Raw genomic sequence first — 18857 nt, 5'->3', positions numbered from 1 at the left:
CACACACCTTTTGAACTTTGCAGGGTGATGCTGGGGGAAGCTGGCTTCCTCTTCTCATCTCATCAGTAATGCCATTTTGCCAAAAAAGCACATAGAGGAATCCAGCTTTGAATTTGAGCATATGTCCATTCCAGAGAGCCTGGGGCCAGTACCATTGGAGAAGACAATGTTCAAAGTCAAGGCTGGGGAAGCAGAATTATGGAGGCTCCTATTTATTCCAAGGTAATCCCAGGTCTTTCTAGAAAAAATGGATAGTAGCACTCTAGGCCAGGATTTCAGAGAAGTCATAAGCAGGAGGCCATGGTGACTACGGTATGACAGCACCCAGCAGAATTGGCAGCCCCAAGTCAGTGATAACAGGACCAGGACTCCAGCAGTCCTGAAACATCAGAGATATAAATTGTTCTTCCATACTTGTGTTTTGACTACAGGTGTGCCTCTCTACTTGTGAACTTGATATGTGTGTCTACTCCTCCCATCGATGTTGTATGTATTTGCAGGACGGTGCAACCCAGATTTATCAATTAATAAATCAATAGGCATTTATTAAGCATCTACCATTTGCTAGGCATTGGGGGCACAGATTAATAAAATGAAACAATTTCTATTTTCAAGGGTTTGCATTCTATTGAGAGAGCCAAAATGTGTTTATAGGTCTATGCATATACTGGCAAAAAAAAAAAATCCCACAAAATAAATAGGAGGTAGCTAGTAGGGCAGCTAGGTGGAGAAGTGGATTGAGTGCTAGGTTTGGAATCAGGAAGACTAATCTGCATGAGTTTAAATTTGACCTCAGATTCTTACTAGCTGTGTGGCCCTGAGCAAGTCACTTAACCCTGTTTGCCTCCATTTCCTCATCTGTGAAATGGAGAAGGAAATGGCAAACTAGTCCAGTATCTTTGCCAAAAAAATCCCAAATGGGGTCATAAAGAGGCCAACATGACTGAAACAACTGAACAACAAAATCCAAAGTAGATGAGGGGAAGGTCAGGGAAGGCTTCATATAGGTATTTTATGAGGCAAAGGTTAAAGCAGGGAATGTGTTCTAGGGATAGGGAACAGTCATTGCAAAGGCACGGAAATGATAGGTGGTATATTATGCTTGAGGAACACATGACCATTTGAAGTCCAACTTGGTTAGATCACAGAGTTTTGAGAAGCATATTTTCTTTGGGTGGTAAGAAATACTCATAATCAGGTATCTTTTATTTGTGGCTTTAAAAAAACATACTTTTAAAAACATTTAAGCCTAAAATAATAGATAGGGAATGCTTAGTTAACAATGAATTCTCGTATTTGTATATAGCCTTTTGAGGTTTGCAAAGTTCTTTACATACCTTATCTCATTAGATCATCACAACCCAATGCTACCACTTGTCCCATTTTTGTTGTTGTTGTTCAGCTGTGTCTGACTCTTTGAGACCCCGTTTGGGGTTTTCTTGGCAAAGATACTAGAGCGGTTTACCATTTTCTTCTCCAGATCATTTGACAGATGAAGAAACTGAGGCAAACAGGGTTAACACAAAGTCACACCACTAGTAAGTGTCTGAAGCCAGATTTGAACTCAGGAAAACATCCTAACTCCAGGCACAGCACTCTATGAGCTATGGCGCCACCTAGCAGCCACATTTTGCAGATGAGGAAATTAAAGCTCAGAGAAGTTGTTACTTATTATTTTCACTGGCAACCCTAGGAAAGTCAAGAGTTTATAAACTGTTAGATTATGCCCTTAGGATCTTCATCTATCAAATGAGGGAGAACTTAACAGTCTCTGAAGGGATGATCTCTAATGTCCCTTTCAGCTCTAAATTTATTATCTTAAGATGCTGAGGATAGGATTTATTATTTGGGTCTCTGGACCCAAATCAAGTGCCATACTAAGGATGATACAATTTTAGGAGTTCTGCCACTGTAATTGGATGTGTAAACAAATGCTAGCAAAGACATCCCTTCTGTCTCAGTCTCATCACTCCCCAGATAACAGCTACAGATAGTTCGCTAATATGTAAACAGACTCTCTTGGCTTCCAGACAGCTCCCATTGGCTCCTAATTTAGAAATGTGTTTTGTTTTCTTCAAAGCATTGGGATGGGGTGAAAGGGAAAGGAGGAGGGTTGGAACAGAAAAATATTAATTTAGTTGCATTTGAAACTGTTGTTCCTTGGCTTTCCTCAATGACAGGGTCTGGCAGACTTTCAGGCCACTAGGTCAATGATACAAACGCAGGGAATGAGGTGAATTGATAATACCCATAGGGGAGAGTAGGCTAGGAGGTAGCACCAGCCACTGGTCTAAGATATGATGTCACTGCTCTGCTTCAGATGCTTCACTAGTTCCTTAGTGCCAATAGATACTGTTCTATTTGGTATTTAAAGTCCTTCACAAATTGGCTCTAATAGATCTTTCCAGATAATAATTATATATTATTATATAACTTATTTTTATAATTTAATTTTGATTAATTTAATTATATAATTTTAATATATAATTTAGTTTTATAATATAATTTATGTAATTATATATCAATTATTATTATTCCTAATAATACATTATTATATTTATTATTCCCCCTTACATGCATACATACATAATACATAATATATTGCTCCCCCTTACATTCCCCCATCCAAACTGCCCTTCTTTCTACTGCTCACATATATCATCTTCTTCCTCCTTGCATAGTCTATCCCATAGGCCTGGAATGCTTTGCTCATCACTTCTGCCTCTTGGAGCCCCTAACTCCCTTCAAAGCTAAGCTTAATATGACCTTCCACAAGAGGCACTTCCTATTTTCCCCAGTAATTAGTGCCCCCACCTCTGAAATTGCTGTGTATTTAGTTGTTATGGTTGTTTTAAATCTGAAATACAAGTTTTATGGGAAGTTTCAGGGGGAGCTGGGACTCAGAATTTGGTCCCCATAGAAAAAAGGATTGTACTGGTTGACCCTCTCCTCATTTCTCTGAGCCCAGAGAGGACGATGAGCAGAGATGGTAGTAAAGGAGGAAGTGACCAGGACCATCTCAGTTTGACAGAGGGTTAGCTAATATTGCAATAGATACAAATTCACATATATGCATATATTATATTTACTTATCTATGTGTATGCTGTTTCTAATTAGTAACCTTTGTGAAGTCAGAGATTATTTGATTTTTGCCTTTGTGTCCCAAGCACCTGATACATATTAGATGCTTAACAAAAGCCAGTTGAATTGAAGACACAAAATACATTCCTACCAGGAGAGGCCAGGTACTCAACCTCCTCTCTGAGCAGAGAAGTCTTTTTAAAAACACTAAGACAATGGGTGGCCAGGTGGCACAGTGAATAGAATACAGGCCCTGGAGTCAGGAGGACCTGAGTTCAAATCCAGCCTTTGGACTCTTACTAGCTGTGTCACCCTGGACAAGTCACCTAACCTCAATTGTCTCCAAAATCCAAACAAACACTAAAGTAACTTGTCACCTGTAATGTGGACAAGTTTCCTATTTGTACATATACACATATGTGTGTGTATATATATAAACATATACACACATATGTATATATATATTTGTATGTATATACATATACATATATATATAGTAGGAAGATTAGTCATAGGACTCATCTGGAAGGGACCTTAAAATCAGTCTAGTCCAGTCTCCTCATATTACAAATGAGGAAACTGAGGCCAAGAAAGTAAAGTGTGTACCCAAGGTTATACAAGTGATAAGTGTCAGAGCCTAGATTTGAACCAAGGTTTTTTCACTCCAAAAAAAAACCAAGGTTTTTTTCACTTCTCTTTTTTACATCATGGAATCCACAGCACTGTGCACCTTCCACATCTATCTTTCCTTCTAACTATATGCTTTAGCTGTCCAGGTAAAAAGTCACATTGGAAAAAAAATAATTAGGCAAGCCCACAACTTTCTGTTCATATGGGAGGAGGATGATTGGTAGTGATGCTGGGAGATACACCTGGTTTCTGAGTTAGGCTCTTGAGTTCATTTTTTTTCTCTCCAAAGGAAAAAAAATGACACTTATTAAAGATTCCTATAAACTTAAAAATAATCTCCCTGAGGATCATGTAGAAAGAACTAAAGAGCCTTTTGAAAACAGTGAGATTAGTTTTCCTTTTCAGCAATTGTGAAACACAGGGAAGGGTGTGGGAGAGAAGGGTAGCATGGAAATATTTAAGAAGTCCTTCCCATAAGGGCTCTGACAGATTTTTCTATGACTGCATTCTGGAAATTCTATGTAGGATCCCAAAAGGCAAGGTTTATCAAGGTCACAGAGTCCCAAAGGTTGAGAAGCACCAGCAAGGCAATCTAGACCATCCCTTTTCAAATAGAAACACACTTGGAATCACAGACAAATGAGGATCTACCTTATTTATTGAGACCTCCAGAGATGGAAATTTCACAGTCTCCTCCACATCACCTTTCCAGATGATTTTCTAACAACCCTCATTATTAAGAAAATCTTCTTTGTGTCTCATGTACATCTTTTCTGCACTGGATCCTGTCAATGAAGATGGAGGACTTGATGCTCTAATCTAGGCATTAATTCCAATGTTCATAATGTTGGAGAGAAAGAATACCCTATTCAACACTTGCTGAAGTGTTAAGTTGCCTATATACATTTTTCTGAAGGCATGAATAAATAATACTTAGATTAGCCCTTAGGAGGGCCCCAACTAAGCCAGGGATTCAGAATATGTTATTCAAGCTTAAAAATTAGGAATCCAGTTTTTCTCTCAGTGCATCTGTTCCTAATATACTAAACTTCTGAAGTTTGAAATGTCTAGGACTGAGTGTAAATCTAAGTAAAAGGACAATCAAAAGCTATCTTGCTGTTTTCAATGGGTTTAAATCACCAGACCTGGATAAATTAAATTGTAGAGTAATGAAATACTAGCAGATGTAATTACTGAACTATTATTGGTCATCTCTGAAAGATGCTGGGATAAACTGAAAGTATTTTAAAGGACAAATGATGTCTCAGTTAAAAAAATAGAAGATTGATTTGGCAAATAATACAACAGAGAACTTGTCTTCTATTCTTGGCAAAATTCTAGTACATACAACTTCATGAATAATAGGTCACACTAGACTACTCTCATGTCTTTTTCTGACAGAGCTATCAATGTAATAGATCATGGGAATGCTAAAAACAGAGTATGCCTAGGTTTTAGCAAAGTATTTGATGAATTCTTTAATTCTATGTTATGATGAGATGGAGAGATATGGGCTAGATGATGGTAGAGATAGGTACATTTGGAAGTGACCAAGTGATTGGTCTCAAAGGATAATTATTCAGGTGTTAATGTCAACTTGAAAGATGTTCTCTAATAGGGCACCCCATAAATCTGTCCAACATTTTAATTAATGACATGGATGAAAGCCCAGTGAGAAAGGAACAAGGGAACACTTGTCAGATTTGCAGGTAACTTTGAGCTTAGAGAAATGACAATGCTGTATAATGGAATCTGTATTTATGAAAGATTTCCACAAGTTAGAACAGTGCTGAATTGGTAAGTTGAAATATAATAAGAATAAATTTAAGTTCTACACTTGAGTTCTACAAAACAACTTCACAATTAAGGTCAGGGCAAACATGACTGGGCAGAAACTCTTATGAAAAAGATCTGAGGGATTTAATGGATTTCAGGTTCTAAGTGAGTCAATATTGTAATATGGCAGTTCCCAAAAGCTAATGTTATTCAAAGATACATTAAGAGAGGCACAGTATACAGTGTAGAAAAGTTGATCTTTGACTACCCACTCTGTCCATAAAGCCTAAAATGGTACCATAAGGTGTCAAGAAACCAATACTAACTGGTCAATAGTTTCATCACGGAGTCCAGTAGTCCATCACCTATAATCATAGTGCCAAAAAAGAATGGTTAGATACGGGGCGGCTAGGTAGTGCAGTGAGTAAAGCGCCAACCCCGGAGTCAGGAGGACCCGAATTCGTTTCTGGCCTCAGACAATTAACACCCACACAAAAAACTAGCCATGTAACCTTGGGCAAGTTACTTAACCCCAACTGCCTTCCAAAAGGCAAAAAAAAAAAATGGATAGATACAAATGAATGTAGACTACCACACTTTGAACAAAAGAACTAAAGTGTACCAGTGCGTCATCACATTGGTTCAATGCTATGCCCATGAAAGATAGGCAATGTTTATGAGTACTGAATTTAAATAGAGTATGCAATCAGATCACTATGGGAGAGGACGAAAAGGAAAAGGCTGCTTTCTTCTACCCAGTTTGTTTTTAATCAGTCTGAATATATGCTCCAAGGTAGAAGTACATTAATGCACTATTGGTAGACCTGTGAATTGGTTCAGTCATTCTAGAAAGCACTTTGAAACTTAAATAATCAGATGGATTCTTTTTTTTTAATTGATCCTCCTTACAGTTAATTGATTTTGTCGTATAACCGCCTAAGTCAAAGTTCTTTCTTGAATGTAGTTCATAAATTTAGCTGCCTTGTAATGAGTTAAGTTTAGAAATCCAGTTCTCCTGTTAATCATTTTCTATTCTTGTGTTGAGGAAATCTGTTATCTTTGAAGGAGGCAGGTGGACACTAGGAAATCTGGTCTAGTATCTTGGCAAGCAAAATGAGATTTTTTGCTGTTTTTCTGAGATGGAGTTATAGCTAATCAAGTGCCTTTGAGCCTCACCTTTGATTATATCAAGAGTCTTTGGAAACAATATACATTGTATTGCCCTTAATAGGCCTAAGGGAGCTCGAAGATCTCCCCTACTCCTTAATAGACTAAATGTAATCAGATGGCAGCCCACAATGGGAAGAGCTTGCAAAAAGGGTGGAACAGAAAGAAGCAGATAAGAGCATGAGCAGAGCTGGGAGCAGGCAGAACTGAGAGGGAGAATGTTTGTGATGTTGGTGCTCTGCCTGTTGATCTGTCTTTCTCAGATAGAAGTTCTGTCTGTTGTCCTGTGTTGGTTTCTCAGACAGAAGTCCTATCTGTTGTTCTGTATTGGTTTCTCAGACAAAAGTGAATTGAGGTGATAGCACTCGCAATGTGTGTAAATATTGTTGTAGACCTGTTAAGTTTTGTTTTCCTAGAAACAGAAACTGTGAAGAGCTTGGAGCGGAGAAGTCCCCCAGGAGCTGAGATATGGAACAGGAGTGGAGAATTGCCTATGTGTGAATCCAAGCAAGAATTAGGAGTGATCAGCCCGTGAAGAAGGAGACATGGGGTTTGGAAGCCAGCTTCAAGTCAAGATGAAAGAGAAACTCTGTATTGACTGATGAGATTTGTAACTTACTGCGACCTAGGGGTGGATGGTATCTGCACTTTCTGCTACTGCTTAAGGATGATTGGAAGCCAGCCTCTAGTCAAGATGAAAGAGGACTTTCCTTTTGGATGCTCTGTATGGACTGAGGAGACTGTAACTTACTGTGACCTAGAGGTGGATGGTTTTTGTATTTTCTGCTACCCCTTAAAAATGACTATAAGATAAACTGAATGATATGCTTTAAGACTATGTGACCACCATAGTAATAAGTTGTTATGTTATGTTTTTGTGAATGCTATGCTTTAATTTCTTGAATGTTATGATTTAGTTTCTTGCTGAATAGAGTTCAGTATACTATGCGATTAGAGTCTTAAAGTTATTCACAGCAACACTCCTCAGAAGAGTTGCTGTGATTGTCTTTATATATCTTTACACCACCAACCTATCCTTCAAGGATAATCAAATCTGGTTTGTTATCCAAAGAAGTCTGGTTTGCTATCACTTGCTTGAAGATGAAGCTGAACTCTAACAATGACCATTTCTTAGTCAAAAAAGAGAAGGAGGGAGTTATTACTAACCCTCATTCACAATTTCTACCCAATCATATTTTCTTCCATCTATGATGCTAGCCTTCCTATTTTCTATACTCCCCAAATCTATAAAAGAAACCTGTCCCCCTCATTCTTCTGGGTTTTATCTTTGCTGAGGAAGCTGAGAACCTACTTATTGGTAAATTTGCACTTTACTAATAAATTGATTATGCACGGAACTTTGTACCTCAATCTATTTTAATTTTTTTTTTGCTTTTTTTTTTTGGAAGGCAGTTGGAGTTAAGTGACTTACCTGAGGTCACATGGCTAGTTTTTGTGTTAAGTGTTAAGGTCCTCCTGACTCCAGGGCCGCTACTCTATTCACTGCACCACCTAGCCACCCCAGTCTACCTTAATTTTAAATGTTACAGAACCATGCTCCAAAAGTTACTTGACTAGATTGCAGCAGCAAGCACCCTTGCATACCCAGGCTGCTAACACGGGTTCTTAGATCTGCATTTCTAAAGGAAAGCAACTCAAAATGGGTTAACAATCTTACTTTAATCAATCAAATACATATCATTTACCTAGTTCTGGGGAAAAAGTCAGCACCCTGAACTTCAGAGAATACAAACAGAAGTTACAACAGAAAATAACACAATTTAGCAGACAGGGCTTCCACCTGTCTGACCATTACATCCATACCTAGTTAGTTACCAGAGAGGGAAGTGCCAACATCTGAGTTTTCAAAGGTAGGGGGGAGGGTCTCAACAGCTGCCCAGAGTTTTATCTGGCCAAATCACACAACTCTTCCCAAAGTGAGCCCCAAAGCGAGCCCCAAAGCAAAACCTCACATCAGGGTATACATAGCCTTCTCCTGGGTCACAACCCTTTCGACACACTGCCCAATCACAAAGTAACAAGATGTGAGCATTCCTGAAAAGCAAGCCTCCCACCACAGGCTCCATGTGACCACATTCAGCCTATTAGGGGGCAGAGTATATTTTCAAATCAGTGAAGGTTCTCAGATTCACTTAAGCCTATCAAGGGGCCAAGGGGCAGAGAAGATCTTCATATTCCCAAAGCCATTACATAGACACACCCTTTGACCCAGTTATACTAAGCCTATACCCCCAAAAAGTTATAAGAAAGAAAAAGTATCCATATGTACTAAAATATTCATAGCAATATCTTATACAGAGGTAAAGAACTGAAAACTAAGGTGGTGCCTATCAGTTAGGGTAAATAAATTATGCAATTAATGAATTGGAATAATATTGAGCCATATTATATGATGAGAGAAAGAGAAAATAGATTTTTGTTTTAACTGAACTTTTTTCAACCTAATCATGACCAAAAAAAACCCCAAACTTATGTACTTCATTTCTGTTTGGATGATTGGCAACAGCTATGCAATAGGGCAGGAAGAGGTACCAGATCCCATCTGACTTTGTGTGAGGAATAAGAACAGGTGCCAACTATCACTTGCTACTCAGCACTGGGTCATATATTCAGTATTAACTGAGGAGGACATCTGCACCTGGGCCTGGGAGGAAGAGGATTCAAAGGAAGGAATGGTTGCAGGTCCTAGGCTGTGTACTGATCAAGAAACAAGTAAAGATGAAAGTAGCAATTGTCTGGCTCTGAATTCAGGAATGATTCAGGTTCTCAGATTCACCCCCAGTTCCAGCCCCATCTGAAGCTTGCAGCATAATATGTAGGGTAGGAAGCCCATACCAAACAGAAGCCTGAAGTTCTGTCACTCTGAACCCTTAGAGCTTTCCAACTGACAGTGACTGAATACAGCAGCAATCTACTGAAGCTCCAAGTCCATATCTGCATCGCTGAGACCCAAACCCAAATCAGGAACTTGTGGTGCTCTAGCCAGGAAGTCAGCTAAGTCAGCTCTCAGAGTTCACCCTTGATCAGACTACTTTCACTGAAAGCATGAAGATTCTCAGTCTCAACTGTGACCAAAATCCTGGAATAACATAATACTCAATACCCCCAATAAAGTGCAGCAGAAAAGAAAACAGAGGCATGAGCAAGCAAGCCAATGTCTCCAAAAGTACACAGCACTCAGGCCACAACACAAGGTCAGAAATCAGGAAAGAGGAGTAGGAGGAGGAAGAAGAAGGAGAAGAAGAAGAATCCTACCATAGAGAGCTATTATAATGACAGGAGCACTCAAGTCATAAATCTAGAAAAATAGAATGACTCCAAAACATCTAAAAGCAAAGTACAGTTTGGATACAAGTTCAGCTGCAATTCCTGGAAGAGGTGAAGTGAGCATTAAAAAAAATGATTTTATAAATGAAATGAAAGAGAAAAAAAATGGAACAGAAATGAGAACTATGGGAGAAAAAATTAGAAAGAGAATTAACAACTTGACACCAGAGGTACAAAATTTTACCCAAGCAACAGACTCCTTAAAAATTATAAGGGATCAAATAAAAGTTCATGACTCTATGAAACAAGAGAGATGCTAAAATAATGGTATCTCATATAAAAAAATAGACCAATATCACTCAGTAACCTGAAAGCTATGTGTGTAATATAGGAACTTAGATATCAAATTTCAGGAAATAATAAAAGAAAATTTTCCAGCTCTCATAAAACCATAGGGAAAATTGAAAATGAGAGAATCTACTAGGCACATCCTAAAAGAAATGCAAAATAATAATTCTCAAGAACTTTATGGCCAAGATTCAGAGTTTGCAAGTCAAAAAAAAATAATATTGTAATATTGCAAACAACCAGAAAGATTTTCTGGTGCCAAGAAATCACTTTTGGAATCACAAAAGATTTAAGAGCCCCCACTATAAGGAAGTGGAGAGCTTGGAATATAATATTCCAGAAAGAGAAAGCTATAAGCTTACAATAAAATAATAATAATAATAACTTATGGCCCAGCCTGAGGGAAGGAAGGGAAGAAGATGGCGGCCTCCTCTGTATGCCAAGTCGGCGGTGCCGCGGCTCGGGCCCTTTTGCGCACCCGCGGCTCACCTTCTGTATTAAAGCTGCCCACAACTCGTAGTGCAGCTACCTCTGTTCAGACTCTCCAGAACATTCCAGCAACTCAGGTCATTATGTTGGACAATGGGCTCCGGGTGGTTTCTGAGGACTCCAGCCAACATACCTGTACAGTGGAAGTTTGGATAGATGTTGGCAGCCGCTATGAAAATGAAAACAACAATGGAGCTGGCTACTTTGTGGAACACTTGGCATTCAAGGGTACAAAGAAGCGTCCTGGGAAAGCATTGGAAGAAGAAATAGAGAGGATGGGTGCCCATCTAAATGCTTATAGCACTCGGGAACACACTGCATACTACTGTGTTTCCCCGATAATAAGACACTGTCTTATTATTTTTTTTGGACAGAAAAACACCAGAGGGCTTATTTTCAGGGGAGGGCTTATTTTAATGAACATTGACAGCAATTTTAATAAACAGGTAAATGTGAACAAAAAAATGTACCTTTATTCAATAATGAATTCAATAAAGAACAGGATGACGCGCTCACTGCTGCAGCTCTGATTGGATGCAGCTCGGAGCGCGGCGTGCGTTTCACCCGGGGGGGGAACGGTGCATACAGAGGGTACCGTAATGTAGCGTGTAGCGCAGGGGATCACCTTCACTACAGTAGCAATCTCAATAGGGCTTATTTTCGGGGGAGAGCTTATTTTAGAGGAATCTTACACAGTAAGGGGAGGGCTTATTTTCAGGATAGGTCTTATTATCGGGGAAACATGGTATATCAAAGCACTGAGTAAGGATCTTCCTAAAGCTGTTGAAATCTTGCGTGACATTGTGCAGAACTGCAGCTTGGAGGACTCTCAGATTGAGAAGGAGCAAAACGTGATTCTTCAAGAAATGCAGGAAAATGACAACTCCTTGCAGGATGTGGTATTTGATTATCTTCATGCCACTGCTTACCAAGGCACTCCACTTGCCCAGGCTGTGGAAGGACCCAGTGAGAATGCCAAGAAACTGTCCAGGCAAGACTTGGCTGAGTTTATTGATACTTTCTACAAGGCCCCTCGAATGGTGCTGGCTGCTGCAGGAGGTGTGGAACACAAGCAGCTAGTGGACCTTGCTCAGAAGCATTTTGGCAGTGTCCCCATGGCATACACTGAGGATGCTGTGCCTCTCCCTTCATCCTGCCACTTCACAGACAGTGAGATTCGTCACCGGGATGATGCTATGCCTCTCGCTCATGTGGCTACGGCAGTTGAGGGCCCAAGCTGGGCCAACCCTGATAATATTGCATTCTCAGTAGCCAACTCGATCATTGGTCACTATGACTGTACCTATGGAGGGGGCGTGCACCAGTCGAGTCCATTGGCATCTGTTTCTGTGGCAAACAAACTCTGCCAGAGTTTCCAGACCTTCAACATCTGCTACACAGAAACCGGCTTGTTTGGCATCCATTTTATCACTGATAAAATGAACATAGATGATATGGTATTCTTCCTTCAGGGACAGTGGATGCGTCTGTGTATCAGTGCCACTGAAAGTGAAGTGATGAGGGAAAAAAGCATCCTGAGGAATGCTTTGGTGTCTCATCTGGATGGTACCACCCCTGTGTGTGAAGACATTGGACGTAGCCTTCTCACTTATGGCTGCCGCATACCTTTGTCTGAATGGGAGAGCCGGATTTCAGAGATTGATGCTAGTGTTATTCGAGAAGTCTGCTCCAAATACTTGTATGACCAGTGCCCTACAGTGGCTGCAGTGGGTCCCATCGAACAACTCCCTGACTACAACCGGATCCGCAGTGGCATGTTCTGGATGAGGTTTTAGGGGCCACGCCTGTTTGAGGGTGGGAGCTGTGAGACCCAGGTCCCTGGAGGCACTCTGCTCAGGAGGCCTCCCTCCAACAACTCTGCCGGGTAACAGCCACCCAGGTTCTTGGGTGAGCAGTCCTGTCTCAGATCATGTTTAAATAAAATTAATTTAACTTGAAAAAATAATAATAACTTACCAAGCAAAATTGAATAATTCTACAGAGGGGGAAAAATGAAACTTTAATGAAACAGAGAACTTCAAAGCACTCCATATGAAAAAATGAGCACTGCATAGAAATTTCAAAATACAAACAGAGGGTTAAAGAGACAAATGTGATTGAACAATCATAAGGAACTAAACAAGAATGAACTGTTTACTTTTTACTAAGGAGAGATGATACATGTGTTCCCTCAGAACTCTCAGCAGCAGCAGTCATAGAGGAAGTCTAATAAGATAAAAGGACTGGGGGTGTGGTTTGTTTGTTTTTTTGAGGATTTTATGGTTCAAAACAAAGAAATATACTGGAGTGAGGGAGATTTATCTCACATAATTGTAATACATAACTATAAGACTATACAAATAAGGAGTAAAGAATAGGGAAGAAGAGGTGACATTAGAATTTCACCATCATTCAAACTAGTCAAAAAAGAGAAGAACATGCACACAGTAGAGTGAAGAAGTACATTTTTCTTTCTTTTTTTTTTTTTAAAGCAATCCGGGTTAAGTAACTTGCTCAAGGTTACACGGCCAGTTATTTCTGGGTGTGGTGCTAAGTATCTGAGCCCAGATTCTATCCCCAGGTCATCCCAACACTGGAGCCGGTGCTCTTACTTACTGAGCCACTTGGCCACCCCCTAATATTTTTTTTTGCCTTTGGGAGGGCAATTGGGGTTAAGTAACTTGCCCAAGGTTACACGGCTAGTTTTTTTTGTGTGGGTGTTAAGTGTCTGAGGTCGGAACCAAACTCAGGTCCTCCTGATTCCGGGGCCAGTGCCTAACTCACTGCGCCACCTAGAAGTACATTTTTCAACAGAAAAACAGATGAGAAAGGGGAGAAGGGAAGAGAATAAGAAGGAGAGTACATTAAGGAAGAAATATGCCTTAAGTAAAACAAACTCTAAGCACAGATGGTGGATTAGGAAGAGAGGTTTAAAAAGAAAGAAAAGATAAGAACCTATAATTGGGCTACAGGTAAGGGGGAAAAGAAGAGGGGAAAGGAAACAGAAGCAGATAATACCAAACCTATAACATTGGTGCTGAAAAAACTCCATCTCGCTCACCACATTCTTCTTTATAAAGAGTGGATAGGAAACAAGGAGAAGAAAAAGCATAAAAGAATTGGATGGGGGAAGTATTATTAGTGTATGTAGTAAAATTAGTGTAAATGGGACGAACTCACCCATAAAATGGAAGAAGGAAGCCGACTGAATTAGAAAACAAAATCCAACAATATGCTGTTTACAAGTAACATACTTGAAACATAAAGATTCACTAGCAGTAAAATATAGAGATAAAGCAAAATCTATTACGCTGAAGTTAGATGAAAATCTATTTAGCTGAAGTTAAAGAGACAGGGGTAGCAATCATGATCTCAAACAAAGTAGTAGCAAAAAAAGAATTAAAAGAGACAACCAAATAGACTACATTTTGCTAAGAAGGTAGCATAGACAATGAATTAATGACAATACTATATCATATGCACTAAATGGCATAGCATGTAAGTACTTAAAGGAAAAGTGAAATGAGGAAATCTAGATAATAAAATTATAATAGAAAAATAAAACAGAATCATACAAACAATAGATGCTTTTATTAAAGATAATGACAACAGACAAAAATTTTGGAAAATAGCCAAAGCAATCCTTAGAAAAAAATTATATCTTTAAATGCTTTTACCTATAAAAGAAAGATAAATGAATTGGTCATTCAACTAAAAAAACTAGAGGACCCACAAATTAAAAACCACAATTAAACATAAAATACCTCTAAAAGCAAAGAAGATATTAATGAAATTAAAGGCAAAAGGCAATTAATAAATAAAACTAGGAGCTGAATTATTTTAAATAGATAACTCATTTGCTATTTTCATTTTTTTAATGAAAGATCAAGTCTAGTGTTGATAACTCAATAATCTGAGCTATTAGAGTAAGAACTCACTGTCTGATAGAAATTTCTAGTAATATTGAGAGAAAACAGGTATAGACCAATATCTCATACTATCTACCAAGTTAAGCTCCAAACTGATACATGACTAAGTCATACGGAGTGACAGCATAAACAAATCAGAGGAGCAATGGGGAAATTGCCTGTTAGATTTATGAAGAGGGGAACAGCTAATGACCAAACAAGGGATAGGAATTAGAGATTAAAGAATGTAAAATGGACAATTTTAAATGCACAAACAACTAATTCAGCTAAAGTTAGAAGAAAAGGAAATGGGGAAAATATTTACAGCAAGTTTCCTTTATAAAGATCTCATTTCTAAGATACATAGGGAACTTATTCAAATATATAAGAATAAGAGCCAATTCCCACTCAATAGTCAAAGATACAAACAGTTTTCAAAAATTGAAATCCATTCTATCAAATAGTCATATTAGAAAATGCTCCAAATCAATAATAATTAAAGAAAGGCAAATAAAACAACTCAGGAACAAGTTCAGTTTGTTTAGGTTGACAAAAAATTGGAAATGACAAATTCTGGGTGGACTGTAGGGAAATAGGTACTTTAATGCACTAATTGGTAGATCTGTGAACTGGTCTAGCCACTCTAGAAAGCAATTTGTTAACTTTGTCCTCAAAATTACTAACATATACCCTGTGAGCCAGTGATAGTGATATCACTAATAATGACACCACTAGTAGGTCTATACTACAAAGTGATCAAAGAAAAAGAAAAAGCACCTATATGAGCAAAAATATTTATATTAGCTCTTTTTGTGGTGGCAAAGTACTAGAAACTAAGAGGGTACCTATCAATTGGGGAATAGATAAACAAATTATGGTATATGAATATGATGGCATACTATTGTGCTATAAGAAATGATAAAGAGGATAGTTTCAAAGAAACCTGGGAAGGCTTATATGAACTGATGCAGAGTATAGTGAGCAAAACCAAGAGAACAATTTATACAATAACAATATATTGTATATATAACAATATAATATAATGTATCTAAAAACTTTGAAAGACTCTTATTAATGCCATGGTGTAGCAGCAAGCACCCCAGCATCCCCAGGGTGTCTGCTAATACAGGTTCTTGGATCTGCTTTGATAAAGGAAAGCAATTCAAAATGGGTTAACAAGCTTACTTTAATCAGTCAAATATGTATCATTTACCTAGTTCAGGGGAAAAAGGTCAGCACCCCAAACTTCAAAGTATACAGACAGAATTATCAAGACAAAAACAGATCAAGTAGACAGATTTCCAAACTGTCCAACCATTACATCCATACCAAACAACATCTGGGTTTCAAAGCTGGGGAGCTCTGGACAACGGCTTTCCAGAGTTTCATCTGCTCAAATCACAGAACAGTTCTCAAAGTGAGCCCCAAAACAAAGCTACACATCAGGGCTTATATAGCCTTCTCCTGGCTCAGAGAATGTAACAACCTTATTGACTCACTGGCCAATCAAGAAGTATCTACTGAAAAACAAGCCTCCCACCCCAGGCTCCAGGTGCACTATAGCCTAGGGGCAGGGAAGATCTTACAAATTTACATTCCCATTACACATGGCCAACCAATATTCCAAAGGACTCATACTGAAACATGCTATCCATCTTCTGACAGAGAGGCAGTGGACTAAGGTTTCAGACTGATAGGATTTTTTTTGGTACATGGACAACTTGGGGAAGTTTCTTTGTTGGAGCATGCATATTTGTTACAAGGGTTTAATTTTTTTTTTTGCTGTTGTCCTATTGGAAGTGAGAATGAGAGAAAATGAAAATAAATGCTTATTAATTGAAAAAAATAATAAATATTAAATTTAAAATTGTTTTTTTTTCCATTCTGTAATTTGCAAGGATTATTTGCCATTGAAAACTTAGTTAAACTCTGTAAGAAAACAAAAAAAAACATAATTTAGGAAACAAGGACAGGAACCAGGAACTAGGAGAACAAATACAATTATATCATGTCCAGAATCATAGCCTATCAAAAGTATTTCAAAAGAACCAATCTATAAAATAAGAATTTAAGAATCTCAGATTTTAAAGGGAGTCCAAAAGATAACAAGACCAGTTTGTTCTCATACAGGAATCGCCTCTATAACATTCCCAACAGGAGGTCATCCAGTCATCACTGAAAGCCTTCCAGTGAAGGGGGAATCACAACTTCCTAAAGTAGCTTTTCCATTTTTAGACAGCTCTTATTGCTAGGAAGATTTTCTTTATATAGTACATAGGCAGATTTAGCCTAGTTATAGAAAGCTATAACTCCCAACTATAGCCCCTTGTTCTGCCTTCTGTGGCCTAGCATACGTACTAAGGCTAATCCATCTTCCACATGACAGTTTTTTAATAACTCATTGACAAATAAAATGTGCCTGTTAGAATTTTAAAAACAGGAATCTTAATATTTAGTTTGGGGTTTCCGTATAAGGATAGGATGAAGATCTTGAGTCTCAACTGGGAAGTGGCATTGGGGAAGGAAATTTTCAATTAGGAAGAAATAGAACAAAAATAATAGATAGATATACATGTAAAGCCCTCAAAAATGGTTTTAAAAATTTGGCTGGTACTGCTTTCTCTCTGCATTGAAGATACTAAAACATACAATGTAAACATTTCTGAGATATAACTCAGATAGACTAATGCTCCAAGCTTCATTGATGAATCTCCTACATTCACTAACTGAGATAGGTTCCTGAGTTTTTTGGAGTAGCTGGACATATTTTCTAACTGATTGTTTGGGAAGCTGGGGCTCCTATCACCAATCTGAAGCAAGGGGCTACAGTCTATCACAGAGGATTCAGCTAATATTGTTCCCAAAGATAAGCCAAAGAAGATGAGCAGCACTCACAAATAAAGCCATGGGGAGGGGAGAAGTGGAGAAAGGGTGGATTAATGCCTAATCCCCTTCAAGTCATTTTCTTAAAACCCTCTCTAACAAAATGCTGAAACAAAATGAGACCAAGAACAACACTTCCTCCTTCAGTGGGACTCAGCAAACCCCATGCATACACTGCACAATGCTTAGTTTTCTGGTCAGGATGCTTAGTCCCACAAACCTTTGTAATTCAAAAGAAACAGTATAGAAAGCCACTGTGGACACAAAAGAACAGATATATACAGATTCAAATATGACCAATGCCCCTGTGAAATACCTCATTACAATACAGGGTATCGCAAACAAACAAAAACAAAACCTTTCAAATATTGTATTTCAGCTCAGAGAAAAACCAGTTTCAGTAGAGAATACATTTGGTAGCCAAGCATCTATTACACAAGGAGGGAAAAACCTAGACCAGATACAGATCTGCCGAGATGCTCCCTAATCCTTAGTTTTCTCATCTAACAGGTTGTTTTCAGCTACACACTGCTCTAAACAAGAGCTCTGTGTGTTTTTATTCTTCTATATAATACCACTCAGTTTGGAAACCTAAATAGCTTTTTCTTTAAGCAAACACATACATACATACATACATACACCATTTCACAATACATTTACCAAAAATCATTAATGGTAACAACTAAAAACAAATGCCTTTTTACTGGGACCGTACCTGCTCCTCACTTCTGTCCCCCTCCCACAACTTCTGAACCTGTAGGTATTGTCCAGGTTTGGGCTCCTAAGGAAGAGTTGGTTTTATTCCCCACCTATTTCCCCCCGCGTTACCTTTCTGAGGAATGCCATTCTTGGCCTGTACTGCTGGCCTTGATGTTTGATTGTCATCCTGGAAACTGAACAGTCTCAGAATCAGTTAAATAAGTGATGGTGTGGTAGTTAAAAATAAATTTAAAAGACCAAAAATTTTTAGAAGACAAGAAATCTTATGATCTAGGGACAAGGAGAGGTAATGATAAGGAATAGGGTGATAGATGGTGTTGGCTGCTGCTGCTGCTGCTGCTATGATTTAGTCTGGCTCAGCAAGCTGCTTGAAAAGCAGCTGTGGAATAAGGCACCCACCCAATCAGCAAGTGGTTCTGTGTTTATTAGCATGAGCTGTACTTATACCATCTGTCCGCAAGGGGGAGGGCGTGCACCCAACCAAGACTACATCAAAATTCCAATGAGGTAATGAGAGAGCTGAGGATATATAAGAGGATTTGTAAAAGGCAATCACCTCTGTCCAG

The 18857-nt window shown here is 38.6% G+C and overlaps 2 protein-coding genes across 2 annotated transcripts in view; one reads left to right on the top strand and one right to left on the bottom strand.

Moving 5' to 3' along the window:
* RGS9 (regulator of G protein signaling 9) overlaps positions 1-18638 on the bottom strand; it is a 112586-nt gene extending 93948 nt beyond the window's left edge. Inside the window, exon 1 of the mRNA XM_069076576.1 lies at positions 18400-18638. Coding sequence (XP_068932677.1) covers positions 18400-18456 — 57 coding nt within the window. The 5' untranslated portion in view covers positions 18457-18638. The remainder of the gene's footprint in view (positions 1-18399) is intronic.
* LOC138152604 (cytochrome b-c1 complex subunit 1, mitochondrial-like) lies at positions 10696-12752 on the top strand. Its single transcript, XM_069076575.1, has 2 exons — positions 10696-11099; positions 11523-12752. Exons 1-2 carry the CDS (start codon positions 10711-10713, stop codon positions 12574-12576), a joined length of 1443 nt encoding a protein of 480 aa, XP_068932676.1. The 5' UTR covers positions 10696-10710; the 3' UTR covers positions 12577-12752.
* Positions 18639-18857: the final 219 nt, after the last annotated feature.

Source organism: Petaurus breviceps, unplaced genomic scaffold (assembly GCF_028583685.1).
Source record: "Petaurus breviceps papuanus isolate PSGF00001 unplaced genomic scaffold, PetGlider_PUasm1.0 90925, whole genome shotgun sequence".
In the NCBI taxonomy this organism is placed as follows: Eukaryota; Metazoa; Chordata; class Mammalia; order Diprotodontia; family Petauridae; genus Petaurus; species Petaurus breviceps.
This window is presented reverse-complemented; position numbering and strand designations above follow the sequence as displayed.

Excerpts from the sequence above, each read along its gene's own strand:
- LOC138152604 (XM_069076575.1), top strand. The coding sequence starts at position 10,711 with ATGGCGGCCTCCTCTGTATGCCAAGTCGGCGGTGCCGCGGCTCGGGCC. Across the intron at positions 11,100-11,522 it reads AGCACTCGGGAACACACTGC|ATGGTATATCAAAGCACTGA; the intron begins ATACTACTGTGT and ends TATCGGGGAAAC.